The sequence below is a fragment of the Natrix helvetica genome (assembly GCF_964273705.1).
Source record: "Natrix helvetica genome assembly, chromosome: 1".
NCBI lineage: Eukaryota > Metazoa > Chordata > Lepidosauria > Squamata > Natricidae > Natrix > Natrix helvetica.
In genome coordinates this window covers 227,983,892-228,002,151 of record NC_138548.1, presented here as the reverse complement: position 1 = coordinate 228,002,151, position 18,260 = coordinate 227,983,892, and the positions used below count along the sequence as shown (strand labels likewise).

The 18,260-nt window shown below is 43.5% G+C and overlaps 1 protein-coding gene across 1 annotated transcript in view; it reads right to left on the bottom strand.

The window, feature by feature from the left end:
* Positions 1 to 283: 283 nt before the first annotated feature.
* The window catches only part of LOC309396575 (rab11 family-interacting protein 4A-like), a gene marked incomplete at its 3' end in the record, with an annotated part of 98,007 nt that continues 80,030 nt past the window's right edge, over positions 284 to 18,260 (bottom strand). Inside the window, exons 3-4 of the mRNA XM_081961804.1 lie at positions 17,003 to 17,091; positions 284 to 475 (exon numbers count right to left, since the gene is read on the bottom strand). Coding sequence (XP_081817930.1) covers positions 284 to 475; positions 17,003 to 17,091 — 281 coding nt within the window. The remainder of the gene's footprint in view (positions 476 to 17,002; positions 17,092 to 18,260) is intronic.

Below are 18,260 nucleotides of genomic sequence, written 5' to 3'. Positions count from 1 at the left end.
TAGGTCAATCCAGAGCTGACTTGAAAACCATATTGTTAGATTGGGTAATGGATAGGCACACACAGGCTTAATGGTAACAACGGCTCTTTATTAAGTACAACAAGTGAGAACAATCTAGGGAAGGTTTAGTCTGACAGCAGCCCTTTTATAGGGAGCTGTCAGACCCTTCGACCAATAGGATTAAACCTTTGTTCCCGCTGGGACAGAAGACCTTGATGGAAATCACTGTAGTTAGAACAAGTATCTAACACCCCTCCTCTCTTGGATGGAATAATCCTACTTGTTACGTAGTCACGCAGGTAGGCGGGCTTTTGGGTAGCTCTGCCAGACCTGCACAGTTCAGTAGGAGGGGTTTCCTTGGACAGGTCGGACGGACCTGTTTGCTCCGCAGCTCCGCTTGGTGAAAGCTCCTGAAACCGTTCACAGGCAGCGGCTGGAGCTTCTGGAGCCGGTTCACTCGGCGCTCGCTGCGGACCTGCAACATAACCAGATAAGTTCCCCGGTACCCTCGGGCTTGAGCTAGCTGTGGAAGGAGTGAGTGTTTGCTCCGTTTGGGTAGGGCTTTGGCTAACTCGTGCAGGAGTTACCTCTGGTTGTCTAACAGTGGAGTTGGAGAGGCAGCCACGGAGTTGGTCAATGTGCCTTCTCCAATTCCTACCGTCCTCGAGCTCTAAGAAGTAAGAGTGAGGGCTGGTGATGCCTATCACTGTGGCAGGAGTCCACAGAGTTCCCCCGGTGTAGTTGTGGGTGTATACCGAATCCCCTACGCTAAATGTCCGAATCTTGCTTGTGGAGTCTGGGGGCAATGAGGCAGAATAATTGGGGTGTAGCTGGTCTAAGTGGGACCTTAGCCAGTGACTAATGAGAAGCTTGGAGGGGCTTCTCCCTGTAGTGGCACTGGGTGTGATGTGCTGAATTAGCAAATAGTGGTCAACCCATGTTTGCCAATCTCCCGGGCAAATCCTAGAGAGGGCCACTTTTGCAGATCTCACCATTCTCTCCACCTGACCATTGGAGGCTGGATGGAATGGCGCAACCAGGGCATACCTGATTCCCTGAGCTGCTAGGAAGGTCTCAAATTGCATGGCCATGAATTGGAGCCCGTTGTCAGAGACCAAGATGTCGGGCAGGCCGTGCGTGGAGAAAGGTCTCTGTAGCACCTTGATGACCGCTTCTGCCGTAGTGGAGGTCATCAGGACTACCTCTAACCATTTCGAGTAGGCGTCCACAACTACAAGAAATGTCTGGTCATGAACTGGGCCAGCAAAGTCAATGTGCACCCCAGGCCATGGTGCTTGAGGTCGCTCCCACTCCTTAGCGGGCGCCTCTGGTGGAGCTGATTTGGACTCCTGGCACGGTGTGCAGGTAGCTACCCATTCTTCGATCTCCCTGTCCATGTTAGGCCACCACACATAATTCCTAGCCAAAGACTTTATCCTGATAATTCTAGGATGCCCTACATGTAAAGCCTCTAATACTGCAATGCGCAGTTTGGGTGGAACAACAACCCGGTCCCCCCACAGTAAACAGCCATTTACAACCGATAACTCATTGCGTTTGGCAAAATACATTTTGAAATCAGCCCTAACAGCCCCTTGGGTCACCCCCTCCACACCCAGTTCAAAATTTGTTTGATGGTGGAGTCCTTTGCAGAGTGACGGGCAACGTCACTGGGCAAGACAGGCCCAGTCTCAAGGCAATCAATGAGGACTGGTATCTTGGGGGTAGGGTCAGTGAGAAGTTCAGGCAGCGGGCAGCTTGGACGGCTTGGGGGCATAGTGGGTCCTCAGCGTCTGCTGGAGCATGAACCAGGTGACTGATTGTAGCGGTGTCGGCTCAGAGAGGTCTTTAACCGTCTTGAACACTTCCCGGCCACAGTATCCGAGGAACATGTTCTTCTTGCGGCCTTCAAAAAGGCCCATGAGGTTGTTTGCCTCGAGGAAGCAGTTAAATAGTAGCATGTATGTGCTTGGTGACTGGGTCATACGGAGTCGGTGGGACGTGCATGGCCATTTTGTGTTCTGAGGGCATTTTGAGTTTGCCGCTCAAAAATGATTGTTCGAAGCTACGCTGAGCTCCGGGCTGGATGTACTTGCTGGATTGCTGTGCTCTTTTTGGTTCGTCTAGTTGCCTTCCAATCCCATCCTCGTCGCCAGTGTTAGATTGGATAATGGATAGGCACATAAAGGCTTAATGGTAACAACAGCTCTTTATTAAGTAAACAAGTGAGAACAATCCAGCGAAGGTTGAGTCTGACAGCAGCCCTTTTATAGGGAGCTGTCAGACCCTTCGACCAATAGGATTAAACCTCTGTTCCCGCCGGAACAGAGGACCTTGGTGGAAACCACTGTAGTTAGAACAAGTATCTAACACATATTCAGAGTGCTTATCAGTTCCTCCTCATCAGACAAGTGAAACATAGACTGGAATGCCATTGGGCTCAGTACTCTTCTATATTTTTATTAAAGATTTAGATAAAGAGGTGAAATAATTTTTATCCGCTTTGAGGATAACACAGAACTGGATGGGATTGTAGAAAATAAAAATAAAAAGTAAAATGATCTTCATAGATTAGCAATTTAATAGAGCCAAACGCTTTGGAAAAAGTAATAATATGTACAGGCATTGGAGCAGATGCAGGAGTGGGATTCAGCTGGTTTGGATCGGTTGGGGCAAACCAGATGCGAATTTTGCATCCAGTTCACCAAACTGGTTGTTGCAAGGACTGGCTGGCCCCGCCCACCCCACCCCTCCCAGGAGTCTCCATGTGTCCCATTCATCATGCCAGGTAAGTACAGGGCCCTCGCAGAGACTCTAGGAAGGTGAAAAACAGGCCTACCGGAAGTTCCATAAGTCTGGAAACGGGCCCATTTCCGGCTTCCAGAGGGCCTCCAGAGCCTAGGAGAGCCTGTTTTTGGGAACCTGGGGAGGGTGAATCGCCCCCACTGCTGTCAGGAGGCTGAGTAGGCCACGCCCCCATATCCACACCCACCCAGCAACCAAGCAGAGAAACGGTTGCTAAACTTTTTCAATCCCACCCCTGGGCAGAGGGGAATGCCTGGTTTGGTAATACCAGTAGTAAATAAGGAACTCTGAACTGTAACTAATCACAAAATGAAAATGAAACAGACGTGGTTTCTAAAAGGGCTGGAAATCAAGTCCTAGAAGGAGAGATATAGAAATCAGAAAGGGTGAATACTTGAGAGTACACTTCAAATATTGCAAGTGTATTTATTACACAGAAAGTGGCATTGACATAAATTAAAGATATGGAATAATTGATTTAAGGTACAGGAAAAAAGATTCCAGTTGAACATTAAGAAAACCTTAGAAAAAAATGGGGGTGGGGAGGAGTTACCCAGGGAAGGGTTAATCTTCACTCATTGTGTTGAAGCAGATACAGCAAACAGAATGGACAGCATATTACCACGGATACTTTCAATAACATTCCTGCATTGATTAGGAACCAAGAATTGAGAGCCCAAACATGCTTTTATCCAAAAGGCAATGGGACTTCCTTGGTGTTTTTTTTTTCCAATGTTTTGCTTCTCATTCAAAAAGCTGCTTCAGCTCAGTTCAACTTCAGAACTGAAGAAGTTTCTTGGATGAGAAGCAAAATGTCTTAAAAGGGAGAAAAAAAACCCCAGAAAGTTCAGTTGCCTTTTGGGGGAAAAAGCAACTTTGGGACAACTCCCAGGCACAATAACTACTTTATACACAATCTCCATTAATGGGGACTGTTGTCCCTTCATATCCATTTGAGACACAAAAACTAAAACATGCTTTTGTACTCATGACTAATGTGGTTTTCCCCAAGGATAACTGGCGGAACATGTAAGAAATTGTAAAAACTGAATGATGGTGCCATTGCCTTAGCAAGCAATAGTAGCAGGTAATGTAGTCTAGACTTCTTAGTATCATTTACTTACATTAGGCAGAAGGAACAACAGCTGGAGCTGCTGTTGAGCAGGACAAAACCTTCACTAAAGTATGGACCTTGGTGAAACAGATATTGGATAATGAACCAGACAGTGGTGACTCTCTCAGTTAGATGATGGACACTGTATTTTATAAGGCTTTAAATCAGCACTACTCAGCCTACAGCTACAGGACCATATGCAGAGGCTGCTTAGAACAACTGAGTTGAAGAATTCCATGTCCAAGACTGTCAGGTCTCTACTCAAATCATCATTTGACAAAATCTAACATAAGCAAGAACACGATGGAGTGACGATGTGGTTAGATGTTGGATGAAAAGTGGGAAGATTCAAGTTCAAGTTAAATCTGGGTGAATGTTAGCCAGTCCACAGTTGACTTTGGGAGATATAGGGGCAAATTATGACACATGCACGAAACATGTTCTTGTAAACGTCATGACTGACATTGTGGCTCAGGTATATAGACGCAACATTTGCATGGTAACATTGCTACATCTGTCACCATTTTGCTGTCCTGAATATGGGGAACAGCCTCTTCTATGAAATTTGGAGGATTACAATCGCCCTCACCTTCTGCAAGGCTATGAAGACCTAGCTGTTCCCCCAGGTACTGACTGGGCCAAAATCTTAGTTGACCCTGATATATTGCAGGTATAGTTCTGTTGTGAGTTTGTTATGGTACCTCAGCTGCAGTTATTATGGCTGTCCTTTTTTACTTTGCTTATATTTATATCTCGAGATTTTATGACTTATTTATTTCTGGACTGTTGTTAACCACTGAGTGTTAAGTGTTTAAGATGAAAGCCCTATGAAACCTAGAAATAGATCATACTTAGAAATTTTCTCTCTCTCTCTCTTCTCTCCCTCCCTCCCTCCCCCCCCTCTCTCTTGTGTGTGTGTGTGTGTGTTGTGGACTGTTGTTAACCACTGAGTGTTATGTGTTTAAGATGGAAGCCCTATGAAACCTAGAAACAGATCATACTTAGAAATTCTCTCTCTCTCTCTCTCTTTCTCTCCCCCTCCCCAAGCTACCTTACACATTTCTTAATATGGGGATAAAATGAAGGGCCTTTCCCATGGAAACTGCCTTGAATGTGAAGAAAATATGGGATATAAATCAAATATGACGTTGAAAGGGGTGCGCTGTTCAGTCCAAACTCAGCAGGAGTTCTTGACCTATTCTAGGTTTCACTTTAAATTTTAAACTTCCACAATGGGATTTGGCATTGACTTCCAATTATTGCCTTGCAGAATTTCTCAAGTTTAGGATTAGTAATGCTGGCCAGTAGGACATAAAAGCCAACATCTTCGTCCCTGGTGATTAGAAGCATACGTTGAGCTATTTCTTTTGATGATGCACTGCAGGAATAGGAAGGAAGTGAGAAATCTTGACTTCAGATGCAAGATATAAATGCCACACATCTGGAAACACATGCACTTACTGTTTCTGTCTATGTCTCCACAACAAAGTCCTCAGGCCATCTGTTTTTATTTTGACAAAAGGCCTGCAAATTGAATAGACAATTCTCCAGCATTCCTGACATCTGAAGGCTTTGCTAATGTAGACTCCGTCACATACTGAGTGCCATGACCTCCCCTCCTTTGATTTATCCTTTCACCAAAAAGAAATGCATAAAATGCAAAAGAGGATGGTTTCTTTAAAGCAACGCTGAGACGTTTTCTCTTTCACACCACCTTAAAACTAGGCATTAGGAAGAATTTTCTGTTTAAAAATGTTATTTTTTATTGGAAGGTAGTGGAGTATGCAAAACCAGTGGTAAGGCTACCAGTATGGTTTATTATTATTATTATTTTATTAAATCAATATTTATAACTTTCTACATCAAGGGTCATATTTTAAACTGATGCAGTAGCAATAAAAATAGAAATATTTCTAGAAACTTGATAGAAAGCAAAATCTACTGTTGATAGGGAATCTTTCCTCAGAAACTTTCAATGTTGCTCACAACTTTTGATGCCTTCTAAAATAAAAATAATAATAACATGATGCTGTTTCCCATCTCCATCTGCAATAAGGCAGAGATTTAATAAGCTAACATATACTCAGTTCTAGTTAAAATAAAAGGCTTCATTTATCGCAATAAATCAAAAACAACCAAACCACATCCTGGCTTAGAATAATGTGTATGTGTGTGATTTGTGAATCATCAAAACTATGTTTGGATTTTAACTTCTTGCTTCTATTAGCTGAATGCAAAAATCAAATAAAAATAAGCAATACCCAGTTATAAAAAGATGCAGAACATATGTTCATGGACACATATGCATATGTAAAAGTTCTCCGTAAGTGTTTAGCGATATAGATTAACTCATTATGACTTTAGCCCAGGGTAAAACAATTAAGAAATTAATCATTAATAAATATCCACAGTAAAGACTATTAGAATAACATAATAACAGAATTAGAAGAGACCTTGGAGGTCTTCTAGTCCAATCCCTTTCAAAGGCAGGAAACCCTATGCCATTTCAGACAAATGGTTGTTTAATCTCTTCTTTAAAACTTCCAGTGTTGGGGCATTCACAACTTCTGGAGGCAAGCTGTTCCACTGATTAATTGTTCTAACTGTCAGGAAGTTTCTCCTCAATTCTAAATTGCTTCTCTCCTTGATTAGTTTCCACCCATTGCTTCTTGTTCTACCCTCAGGTGCTTTGGAAAATAGGTCGACTCCCTCTTATTTGTGGCAACCCCTGAGATATTGGAACACTGCTATCATGTCCCCTCTAGTATTTCTTTCTATTAAACTAGACATACCTAATTCCAGCAAATATTCTCTGTATGTTTTAGCCTCCAGTCCCCTAAATGGTTGAAACCAAAGGTTTACGTCCTGCTTATTCTACATTATAGTAACACATCATAGCCTTAGCTTAAGCGCCATGGTGGCACAATGCTTAGAATCCAGGATTGCAGGCTAACTCACTGCCCACAGCCAGCAATTCGATGCTGAACAGCTCAAGGTTAACTCAGCCTTCCTTCCTTCTGAGGTGGGTAAAACGAGGACCCAGATTGCTGGGGAAAATATGCTGACATTGTAAACTGCCCAGAGAGTGCTGTAAAGATCTATGGAATGGTATATAAGTCTAAGTGCTTTTGCTACTGCTATTATATCAGTCAAGGACTGGACCTATGCTGGGTAGAGTTCAGTGTGATAATCCAGTGTGAATTAAGATATAATGCTGAAGCTTAGAAATCTTTGTGTAACTCTTGTGATTTGGCCAAATTGTTACACAATTCATAGGTAACTAATTATTATATAACCTATAAAATTTGTGCCCTGTGAACATATAATTGGTTTGTGTTATATTCTTGTTAGAATGAAGAAGATATGAGGAACATATCTATCTCTTCCCCATGCTTTGCTTAAGAGCATTGTTAGATGAAGGGCATCATGGTGACATAACTTGAAATTAATCCATTAAATTTATTCCAGAAAGGACTGGAAGTTTTTGAAGACTGACCAATTTACACTTTTTTTCTACATCTAAAGCATAAACTTGATTCCAAATGCAATTTTTATTTGGACCATGAATAAAAATGCCAGTTCTCTCCTGAAATAAGTAGAGTGAGCACTTCTGTGTAATATAAAGCAATCCAATGGGGGGGGGGGGGGGCTGTATGTATGAACTGTTGAACTGTGGAGTCCTTGCTGTTAACTTTAGTTTTCTTGTTCAATTGCACTTTTTTGTTTTTCTGCTTTTTTAAGTGTTTTACAGAATAGCAGAGTTGGAAGGGACCTTGGAGATCTTCTAGTCCAACCCCCTGCTCAGGCAAGAAACCTTATATCCAGGGGTAAAATTTAGCAGGTTCTGACAGGTTCTGGAGAACTGGTAGCAGACATTTTGAGTAGTTCAGAGAATTGGCAAATACCTCCTCTGGTTGGCCCCAAAGCGGGGTGGGAATGGAGATTTTGCAATATCCTTCCCCGCCCACGCCCACCAAGCCATGCCCACAGAACCAGGAGTAAAAAGAACACTGCAATTACCACTTCAGACCAATGGATGTCCAATCTGTTCCTAAAAAACCTCCACCAGTTAATTGTTCTGACTGTCAGGAAATTTCTCCTCAGTTCTAAGTTGCTTCTCTCCTTGATTAGTTTCCACCCATTGTTTCTTGAGCTACCCTCAGGTGCCTTGGAGAATAGTTTGATTCTCTCTTCTTTAGAGCAGCCCCTGAAATATTGGAACAATGCTATCATGTCTCCCCTAGTCCTTCTTTTCATGAAACTCTTTTGCTTTGTCTTTTATTATATGAAAATTCTTAATAAATATGAACATCAATAAAGAATCTGAGAAGTAAAGGACAAACAAAGCTGAGATGGAAGAAGAAGAAAGACGAATAGTTTTATCCACAATGACTGAACACCTTCAAAAAATAATGCTATGCTCTGTCTTGCTCCTTCCCAGGGGTTTCATTGCCAGTCCTTGAGAATTGTTAATGCAAAAAGCACACACTTTAAATGAGATCGACATGCACCAAGAGGTAAAAGGGGGAAAAAAAGAGCCATGTGTATAATTAATTGGCTGCTTCAGAGACACCTGGAGCCTAAGAGGCTGTGCAGCCAAGAACCATTCCACAATTTCACATTAAATTAACACCAGCAATATGCTAGATCACATTACAAGGCCCTCTTAATGTTATTGAGATATCCCAATCCCCAAGGTTGCTTAAAATAACATATTTTCTCTCTTCAGTCCTTTGGGGAGAGGAAAGATTAAAATCCCAAGATTTACCAGCAGTAGCAGTTGGCTGTTCCTTAAAGCAAGCACTGGAAGTCAGAAACAATGTTGTTTTATTTTACCTTACACTGACACCGTGTGGCCCTTTTTCACCATCACATGTCAACCCTTCCAAGATTACAGAAATTTTCAAGAGAAGAATAACGATAGGGAAAGACAGGCGGAGACGGATGGATCAGATCATCCGGGGTTTCTCTGGCCTTCTGCAGGGTTCAGCTTCCAAAATTTCATAGTAAAGTTATGAAAACCGCTATGTATCAAAAGCTAATATTTCAGTATTAAAAGATAAAGGTTTCCCCATCTGTCACGTCTGACTCTAGGGCAGTGGTTCTCAACCTTCCCAATGCCGCGACCTTTTAATACAGTTCCTCATATTGTGGTGACCCCCAACCATAAAATTGGTGTCTTGGTTCCTAAGACCATCGAAAATATGCGTTTTCCGATGGTCTTAGGCGACCCCTGTGAAAGGGTCGTTCGACCCCCCAAAGGGGTCCTGACCCACAGATTGAGAACCACTGCTCTAAGGCATGATGATCGTCTGTTTCATGGCTGAGGTGGGGCACCATTGTCTGAGGAAAATTTTGGTGATTATGTGGCCAGCATGGCTATATGCCAAAGGAGCACAGAACACTGTTACCTTCCCACCACAGTGGTACTTATTAATCTACTGCTTTTAAACCGTTACATAGCCAGGATTTCAGTATTAATTATCTTTTGAAAGACAATCCTGCAGGAGATAGGAATGTTTAATTTTCAGAATGATTGTGAAAGTATTTGCACAAAATACACATTTATAATCTCTCTCTCTCTCTCTCTCCCTCTCTCTCTCTCTCTCTCTCTCTCTCTCTCTCTCTCTCCCACCCTCCCTCCCTCCCTCCCTCCCTCCCTCTCTCTTTGGGAGGCACAAAGAAGGGCTTAAATTATCCTACTTTGGATGCATTATGGCAGGGGTGTCAAACTCAAGGCATGTGAGCCGGATCCAGCCCATGGGATGCTTAAATCTGGCCTGCAGGGCCAGCCTGGAAATAGCAAAGAACCAGCCCGTGGTGCTTCTGGCAATCAAAATGGGCATGGGAGAGGCCCCCGTGCACCCCCCTGTGCTGTGTTTTGGCTGGCAAGGTGTCCAGTCTCCTCCTCCACCACCACCACCGCCTGCCCGTGGAGAACTACAATGCTAATCCTGCCCTCAAAGAAATCCAGTTTGACACTCCTGCATTATGGGAAGACTTAGCTGTAAACCCTCTTTTATTTATATGGCTGTGAATTATGGTCATTCACAAATGTAATGATTCACAGTCAGTCTATGAAGAGTCCGACAGATGTCTGCTCAAGTTGCCAAAGTCTTTTAAACACCCACCTTTCTCTCCCTTGAAACGCTGCCAAACACCTAATTGCCAATTAGTTTTCAAGGCCAAACTTTGCACAGAGTCAAACGGAACTTCTCAAAGCTTGAACTGACCAGGTGAACTAATTGCTTCCTGCAAAGGCTCACGTCCATTTGCTCCTCTTTTATGTCTTATGAGAGGGGCCAATCATCTCCAAGCCTTACTCGCCGCTTTTTTCTCAATCGTTCTTGCCTTCTGGCAGCTCTGTGCATGCGCACACTGGGAACAGGCTCACACTGTTCTTCTGCCTCGCTGATGTCAGGCTCCAGAGGCTCCAGAGACAGCACATCACTACCAGATGGCCTTGGCCCACTCTCTGCCTCTGACGCAGAGCCCTCATCTAAGCCTTCCCCAGACTCTAGGACTGGCCCATGCTCCTTCCCAACCTCCTCGTTGTCCAACTCTGCTGCCAGATCCACAGGCCGCCGGCAGACCACAACACACAGACACAGACACACACACACACACACACACACGAGAGAGAGAGAGAGAGAGAGAAAGAGAGAGAGAGAGAGGGAGGGAGGGAGGGAGGGAGGGAGGGAGGGAGAGAGAGAATTTCTAAGTATGATATATTTCTAGGTTTCATAGGGCTTCCATCTTAAACACATAACACTCGGTGGTTAACAACAGTCCAGAAATAAATAAGTCATAAAATCTCGAAATATAAATATAAGCAAAGTAAAAAAGGACAGCCATAATAACAGCAGCTGAGGTACCCTAACAAACTCACAACAGAACTATACCTGCAATATATCAGGGTCAACTAAGATTTTGGCCCAGTCAGTACCTGGGGGAACAGCTAGGTCTTCATAGCCTTGCAGAAGGTGAGGGCGATTGTAATCCTCCAAATTTCATAGAAGAGGCTGTTCCCCATATTCTTAAATAAGCATCTATTGTTGCCAGAAAGCTGCAGTTGCAAAATCTGGAAAGGGTCAAATCCGAAGAATATTTTCCTTAAAATCTGTACGCAGATTATGGATCTCTTCAGCGAAACATCCTATTTCTGAAAGAGTTTAGTCCTTAAAAACATTCCAAATTGACGGTGTTATGAAAGATGATGCTACCATCAATGAGTAGTGCAAAACATCACTTTTCAGTTGTACTGAATCATCATTCCCCATAATTAGTATTTTTCTGCATTTCCTACAAGCTCTGAATAAAACATCTCAAACAGCTAAGCAATTATTTCCCTAGTATTTGATTTATTAATTACACTTAAGTGCAATGAGAAAATGAATTGAACCAGTTAAAAATCTATGAAAAGATTGCTTGTTTGAGACTAAGCCGATTGTCATGTTCGCTAGCTTTTCCTGGAATAAAAAGGAGCACCTGAACTGTATATGTGGGGTACCACATCTGGCTGCTAACATTTAGACAACCACTAGATGGCGTGAAAATATTAGAACTGTCTATACATCCTTTTGCTACCATCTACTGATTGTCCAGGATTTTGCAGCTCAATTGTGGTAATTCAAAATACTGTACGGTATTCAGATAGTCCTCTATTTAGAACCGTTTGTTTAGCAACTGTTTGAAGTTACAACGGCACTGAAAAAAGTTCCTGCAAATGCAGCATCCCCACGATGATCGGATCAAAATTTGGAGGCTTGGCAACTGGCATGTATTTACAACAGTTGCAGCATGGCATGGTCATGTGATCACCCTTGCCACCGTCCCAGCTGATCTCTGACAAGCAAAATCAATAGGAGAAGCTGGATTCCCTTAATGACTATGTGAATCGTTTAACAACTGCGGCCATTTGCCAAACAAAGCATGGCAAATAAGGTTGTAAAATAGGATGTGATTCACTTAAGAACTTGCCTTGGTTAGCAATGGAAATTCTGGTCCCAATTCTGGTCATAAGGTGAGGACTCGCTGTATTTGGCCAAACCAACATGCCCAACTATAATACAGTCGTATTCTCTACCGAACGGGATCTGGGAGTTAAAGTCCAACATAATTCTCAGATCCCAGCCACGAGATAATAAGTCAGGAATTATATGAGAGTTAAATATCCAACACATTTGGAGGACATAGATGGGAAATGCTAGCTTAGGAATTGACTCATATGTCCTTTAACTATTTTTAGAATATGTGGCAATAAATAATTATTGCCGCCTTAATTCTGTTCCCATGGTTGTTTTCAATTTTAATGGACAGGATGCTGAGTCTTTAACTATTAGCTGACTGCTAACAATACAGTGCACAAACTAAACTCTTCATCTTGGAGAGGTCTAGTAATTTCTTGCATTTCTGCTCATCAGATATCAAGGCAGAGAATGAATCCTGCATTCTAGAAAAACAGTCACCCCTCGTTCCTATTTAGAATTTCACAGGCAAAGGCTAGATCTGATCCCTGGGTGTATTTTCCTCTCAGTACAGTAACTATTCCACTTTGCCAGGCTCAACTCAACTTGGGAATACTACTTCATGCTGCTTCCACAGGTAGGAATATTTTATTCAGGAATTAAGCCTGGTTTCCACCACTGGCACACAGACCCCCTTCCAATCCACTATCTTTCATACTTGCTTGGCTTCCAAGTGAGCCTGAGATTCTGACAGCTTTGCACTAGATGGCCTGGTGATTTTTCATGATGGGGGTCAGAAGGGAGATAAGCGTATGGGATTTAAAGAGGCTTATTACTCCAGAAGTGCCATTCACTTACGGAAGAGAAGAGAGGAATAAAATCTTCCCCATGTCTCCATGTTGAAATATCAGCTTCACCAGTGGTGGGATCCTGCCGGTTTAACAACCGGTTTGGTGATTGCATGCTCCATGTACTCCGTGCACATCTGTGCCTGACGCGAGCTCTGCGCGCTTGCACAGTTTTAACAAAACTTACGTTCCACTTACTTCTGGAGGGTAACACAGCTCTGCCGCATGAATCAGTGGAGAGTATATAGGTAAGTAAAGCCCAGGGGTGGGTGGGCAGGCCCACCTGATCATTGGAACTACCAGTTCGCCCGAAATGGTCCGAACCGGCTGAATCCCACCCCTGAGCTTCACCCTCTTCATAGAGCACAGATGGAAGGAGCTTGTTCTAATAGCTGTAGCAATAGCACTTAGACTTATATCAGAGGTGGGGTTGCTGCCAGTTTTACTACCGGTTCGCAACCCCCGCATGTGCCAGATGTGCGCTGCACGTGTGTGCACTATTCAATGTAAATTGTTCTTCGTGCATGCGCAGAACAATTTACAGTGAGCTGCGCACATGCAGTCACTAAAAACCAAAATGGTGGCGGCCCAGCAGCGGCAAGGGGACCGGTTCGGGCGCGTGGCAGGCCTGGGTCGCTGCCAGTTCTGTGGCCGAGGCCTGAATTCCACTACTGGTTCAATGGAAACCAGGCAAAACTGGGAGCAACCCACCTCTGACTTATATACTGCCCATAGTGCTTTACAGCATTCTCTCAGAAGTTTTCAAGGCCCTGATATTTCCCCCAACAATCTGATCCTCATTTTACCGACCTCAGAAAGATGAAAGGCTTAGTCAACCTTGAGCCGGTCAGGATCGAACTCCAGACTGTGGGCAGATTTAGCCTGCAATTCTGCATTCTAACTACTGTGCCACTGGGGCTCTTATGTGGTAGGAATCCAGATTAAACCACCTCTAAGTCTAAGACTGGGAAGAGAGGGCACCTCCAACTTCGCCAGATTCAACTTGGAGCAGAGTTTCCCAACGTTGGCTTGCTAATTCACTGTGGAATCAAAGGGACAAGAAGAGCTGTGCCAAAGTCAGTGCCCTATGCTGTTGCTTTCTATGGGTGGGTGGGTGGGTGAGGTTTAGGAGAAGAGACCTGAACTATTAGCATGATAAGGTGAAGTGCATTTTAATGTAAACATTTTAAAACAAACGTTTTAAACATTGCACAGCCTTTACCAATCCTACTTACAGCCATTGCCCAGGAAAAACCCAAATAGCAAAGAGGAGAAATTTATTATCTCTTGCAATTTTCACCAAGAGGTGTAGTTTATCACATCAAATGTTGGCCACACTGGTCTTTCCCTCATGACTTTTCATAACCAGTAACAGCAATTGTATCTGAAACAAGCACATGCTGGCCATCATGTTTCAGCCATATCCCCATAAATGCTCTCATCTTGCCTCAAGCTACCTGTCAGTCCACCTTACGTCATCTTTAGCCAACTAATGTTATAGTAGACTTACACAATCCATCCACTACCTTGAAGAGAAGGCAAACACTGCAGGGATTTGCAACAACAGCAGGCTAGAGATCAGCAATAGGGACACACATTTTATTTATGCATTTAATTAACTAAAGAAAAACTAACCCTGTACTTTCAAATGAAACCAACAATATATTAAACAAACAAACGGGGACTCTGTACCCACCTTACCTCAAGGCCTGGTCTTTAAAGAATTGGGGAATGTCACTAGGATGGGAACCATATGAATTTCTTGGGGGTTGTTCCGAGGAGCAGTGACAAAGGAGGTGTGCTTCCCAGATCTAGGCAGGAGACGCTGTTTAATCAAAAAGACCTGGAGCGCATCCACCCTTCTCAATCTACCTTGGATGCGCAGAAGCTACCCAGAGAGAGGAGGTTTTTCAAATACTCAGGCTCTATGCCATATTATGATTGGAACATAATGAGATGATGGCAGGATCTCTCAAGGGTGAGGGGAATAGCACTTCAGCTCAGCATTGGAGAAAGGCAACGTGCATAGTAGTTTTGACATGGAGCAACTTAGTTTTCAACTTTGAAGGCAGTTGACCAGCCAATGTATAGTGTAGCCTTTATTATCATTGTACATCATGTATACAATAAAATTGGTTATTCTTAGTCAAATGTCTTAGTCAAAGGAACTTCCCGCATAGCATACCACTAGAACACAAGATTCTCCAAAAGTAGAATGGGACATGCCCAGTGGTGAAATCCATATATTTTTACTACTGGTTCTATGGCCGTGGCTTGGTGGGCATGGCTTGGTGGGCGTGGCAGGGGAAGGATACTGCAAAATCTCCATTCCCTCCCCACTCTGGGGCCAGCCAGAGATGGTATTTGCCGGTTCTCTGAACTACTCAAAATCTCCGCTACCAGTTCTCCAGAACCAGTCAGAACCTGCTGAATTTCACCCCTGGATATGCCCCATTCTACTTTTGGAAAAAGGATTACAATGCAAGAGAATCTAGAAACAGGCCCCTGGCAAAAACAGAGTTCCCTGAAAATTCTTCATTGTCTATGTGCATGCGATACCCGAAGAAAAGGAAAGTACAAAATTATTTATTTAATCCTTATTGAAGAAGCTCTTTTTCAACACCCAAAGGGGAAAAAAAATGCATGCCAGTTTAAGACCATGTAACAATAATCAACAGAATGCTTATTCTTTAAGGCAAACACAAGAGCTGTGGGCTGGATCTGGCCTGTGATGTGATTGGATCCGGCCCATGGGGCTGCCCTGGAAAATGTAAGCGGCTGGCCCACATCATTTCAGCCCGGTCTACCCAATGGAAAGAGGAAACATGCCAACAGTTTGGGGAGTGGTGTTAAGCTGGCCATGCCATCCAGTTGGCCACGCTCAGTGAGTGGTGTAAGTTGGCCATGCCCATCCATCCAGTCAGCCACGGCCCTCCAGTTCCTTGAGGTCAACCACAGCCCTGATGCGGCCCTCAATGAAATTGAGAGAGACACCCCTGCTTTAAAGACTTTCCAGTTAGCTCTATAAATCTCTAGTTGTCAAAAAAAACAGCACATTCAGCTTTGCTCTAGTTTTTAAAAGGCAAATTTTCAAATATGTTTTCCGTATCAATCATTTGTGCTGCAGCCAAAAAAACCAAAAGCATTTCTTTCCATCCTAACAAATCTCTCAATCAGTACATTCCTTAGCATTTCTAAAAGGACTACCCAACAACAAGAATGTTCAGCTGTGTAAATTCGGTTGTTCAAGATGTTTCCCCAATCATGTCTTGGTCTATGCCTTCATATTTCTGGTACATGGCATGAGTGGCAGAAACTGGAAATTGCAAATCATCCTGGCCTTTGAAATGCTGCCCAAGTTGCAAGCATTTCAACCTTGCAGTGACTTTGTTTTGATACTGTGAATCCCATGTTCACCAACTTGCAACTTGATAATGTGAATAAAAATGGGGAAAATGTAGCAGAAAGAATATAGAACAGTGATGGCGAACCTATGGCATGCGTGGCACAGGTGGCACACGGAGCCATTTGTCAGGTCACATGAGGCGCTGCCCTGTCAGCTGGGCAGCGCGCATGCATGCGCTAGCCAGCTGAGTTCACCCTTTTTAAAGCCATTTTTAGCCCTCCCCAGGCTCCAGAGGCTTTATAGGAGCCTGGGGAGGGTGAAAAGAGCCTCCCCCAGCCCCCCCGGAGACCGTCTGGAGGCTTCATGAGCTTCCCTGAAGCATCCGGAGCGCAAAAAACCAGCTCTCCGGGCAAACTGGAAGTTTGGGAACGGACTTCCGGTTTGCTCGGAGGGTCGTTTTGACTGCTCCAGAGGCTTCAGGAAAGCGTCCTGAAGGTTCCTGAAGCCTTCGGAGCACTCAAAACGACCCTCCGAGCAAACTGGAAGTCACTTCTGGTTTGCTTGGAGGTTCCTTTTGACTGCTCCGGAGGCTTCAGAGAAGTGTCCTGAAGGTCCCTGAAGCCTCCAGAGGGCTTCTGGGGGGACGGGGGAGGCTGCTTTCGCCCTCCCCAGGCTCTTATAAAGCCTCTGGAGCCTGGGGAGGGCGAAAAAAGCATGCAAACAATGGGGGGGGTCATGCCTGTAGTGTGACCATGCGCACTGGGGGTTTTGCACATTGCATTATGGGTGCAGCACGCCTGCACACCACCCCTCTGCGCTCCCCCCACTTATGGCACGCAAGCCAAAAAAGGTTCGCCATCGCTGATATAGAATAACAAAAGGAGGTTTGGCTTTATTCAACAAGTCATAATTATTTTTTTACCTGATAGTAGTAATCCACATATTCCGTCTCATAGTGCCGAAGCCCAAGACTTTCAACAGATAAAGCATCTTTCAGTAACTCTTCGCAGCCTAAAAATAAAAAAATAAGGGGGTGGAACAAGCTTTAGAACTAGTTGGGCAGGCAACACTTTGAGGAACAGAGGCATGTCATGGCTAGTATAATAATACATGTTGCTTCGTACTGAGCACCCCTCTCCCCCACTAAGCCAATGTTTGATTGGGTGCAGTTTTACAGAAGCTGTAGCATACAAATTAGTGCCTTATTTCATGGAGGTGTAACAGATAGAAGAAGATAAGTGCCTCACAGACGAGATCCCCACTGTGTGGTTTATAAATAAATGTGTGTCTATTCTATATTTTCCATTCTAAGACAAATCTTCAGTACAGTTGACAACAAGATCATATAATAACATATTTTTTTTAAAATATCAGTTTTTAAAATAAATGAGAAAGGGGAAAAATAAAGCAATCTTGTAATATTTTATACAATGGCTATCTAAAAGAATTGAATTGGTCTCTAAACTATGAAATAATGAAACCTCATGAGGCAAGCTGTTCAGAGGTGGTATTTAGCAGGTTCTGACCAGTTCTGGAGAACCGGTAGCGGAAATTTTGAGTAGTTCGGAGAACCGGTAAATACCACCTCTGACTGGCCCCGCCCCCATCTATTCTCTGCCTCCCGAGTCCCATTTGATTGGGAAGTAATGGGGATTTTACAGTATCCTTCCCCTGCCACACCCAAGCCATGCCCACTAAGCCACAGAACCAGTACTAAAAATGTTTGAATCCCACCACTGCAGCTGTTCCACACTCTGGTTCCAATAAAAGAAAGACTCCTATGTTTTTGGCTGTCACAGAGCAAAAGGAAAAGGGGACAAGCTTCCCTCAATAATAAATTAGATCAGGAGTGTCCAACCTTGTCAACTTTAAGACTTGTGAATTTCAACTCCCAGAATCCCACAGTCTGCCAGTTCTGGGAATTGAAACCCATCAGTTTTAAAGTTCACAAGGTTGCCCATCCCTGGATTGGTTTGGTCAATATAAATTTCAATATTGATTAAAATCCAATTTCTCTGCAAAGTTGCTCATGCTATCCACGTCTATAGACATTGATCAAATTCATGAGTATCGTATTTCCTCCAGTCACCAGAATTTTTAAAATTTTAGTACTGGTTCTGTGGCAAAGATATACCAATCATAATACATATGTTTTCCATATTACTTCAAACTATTTTATA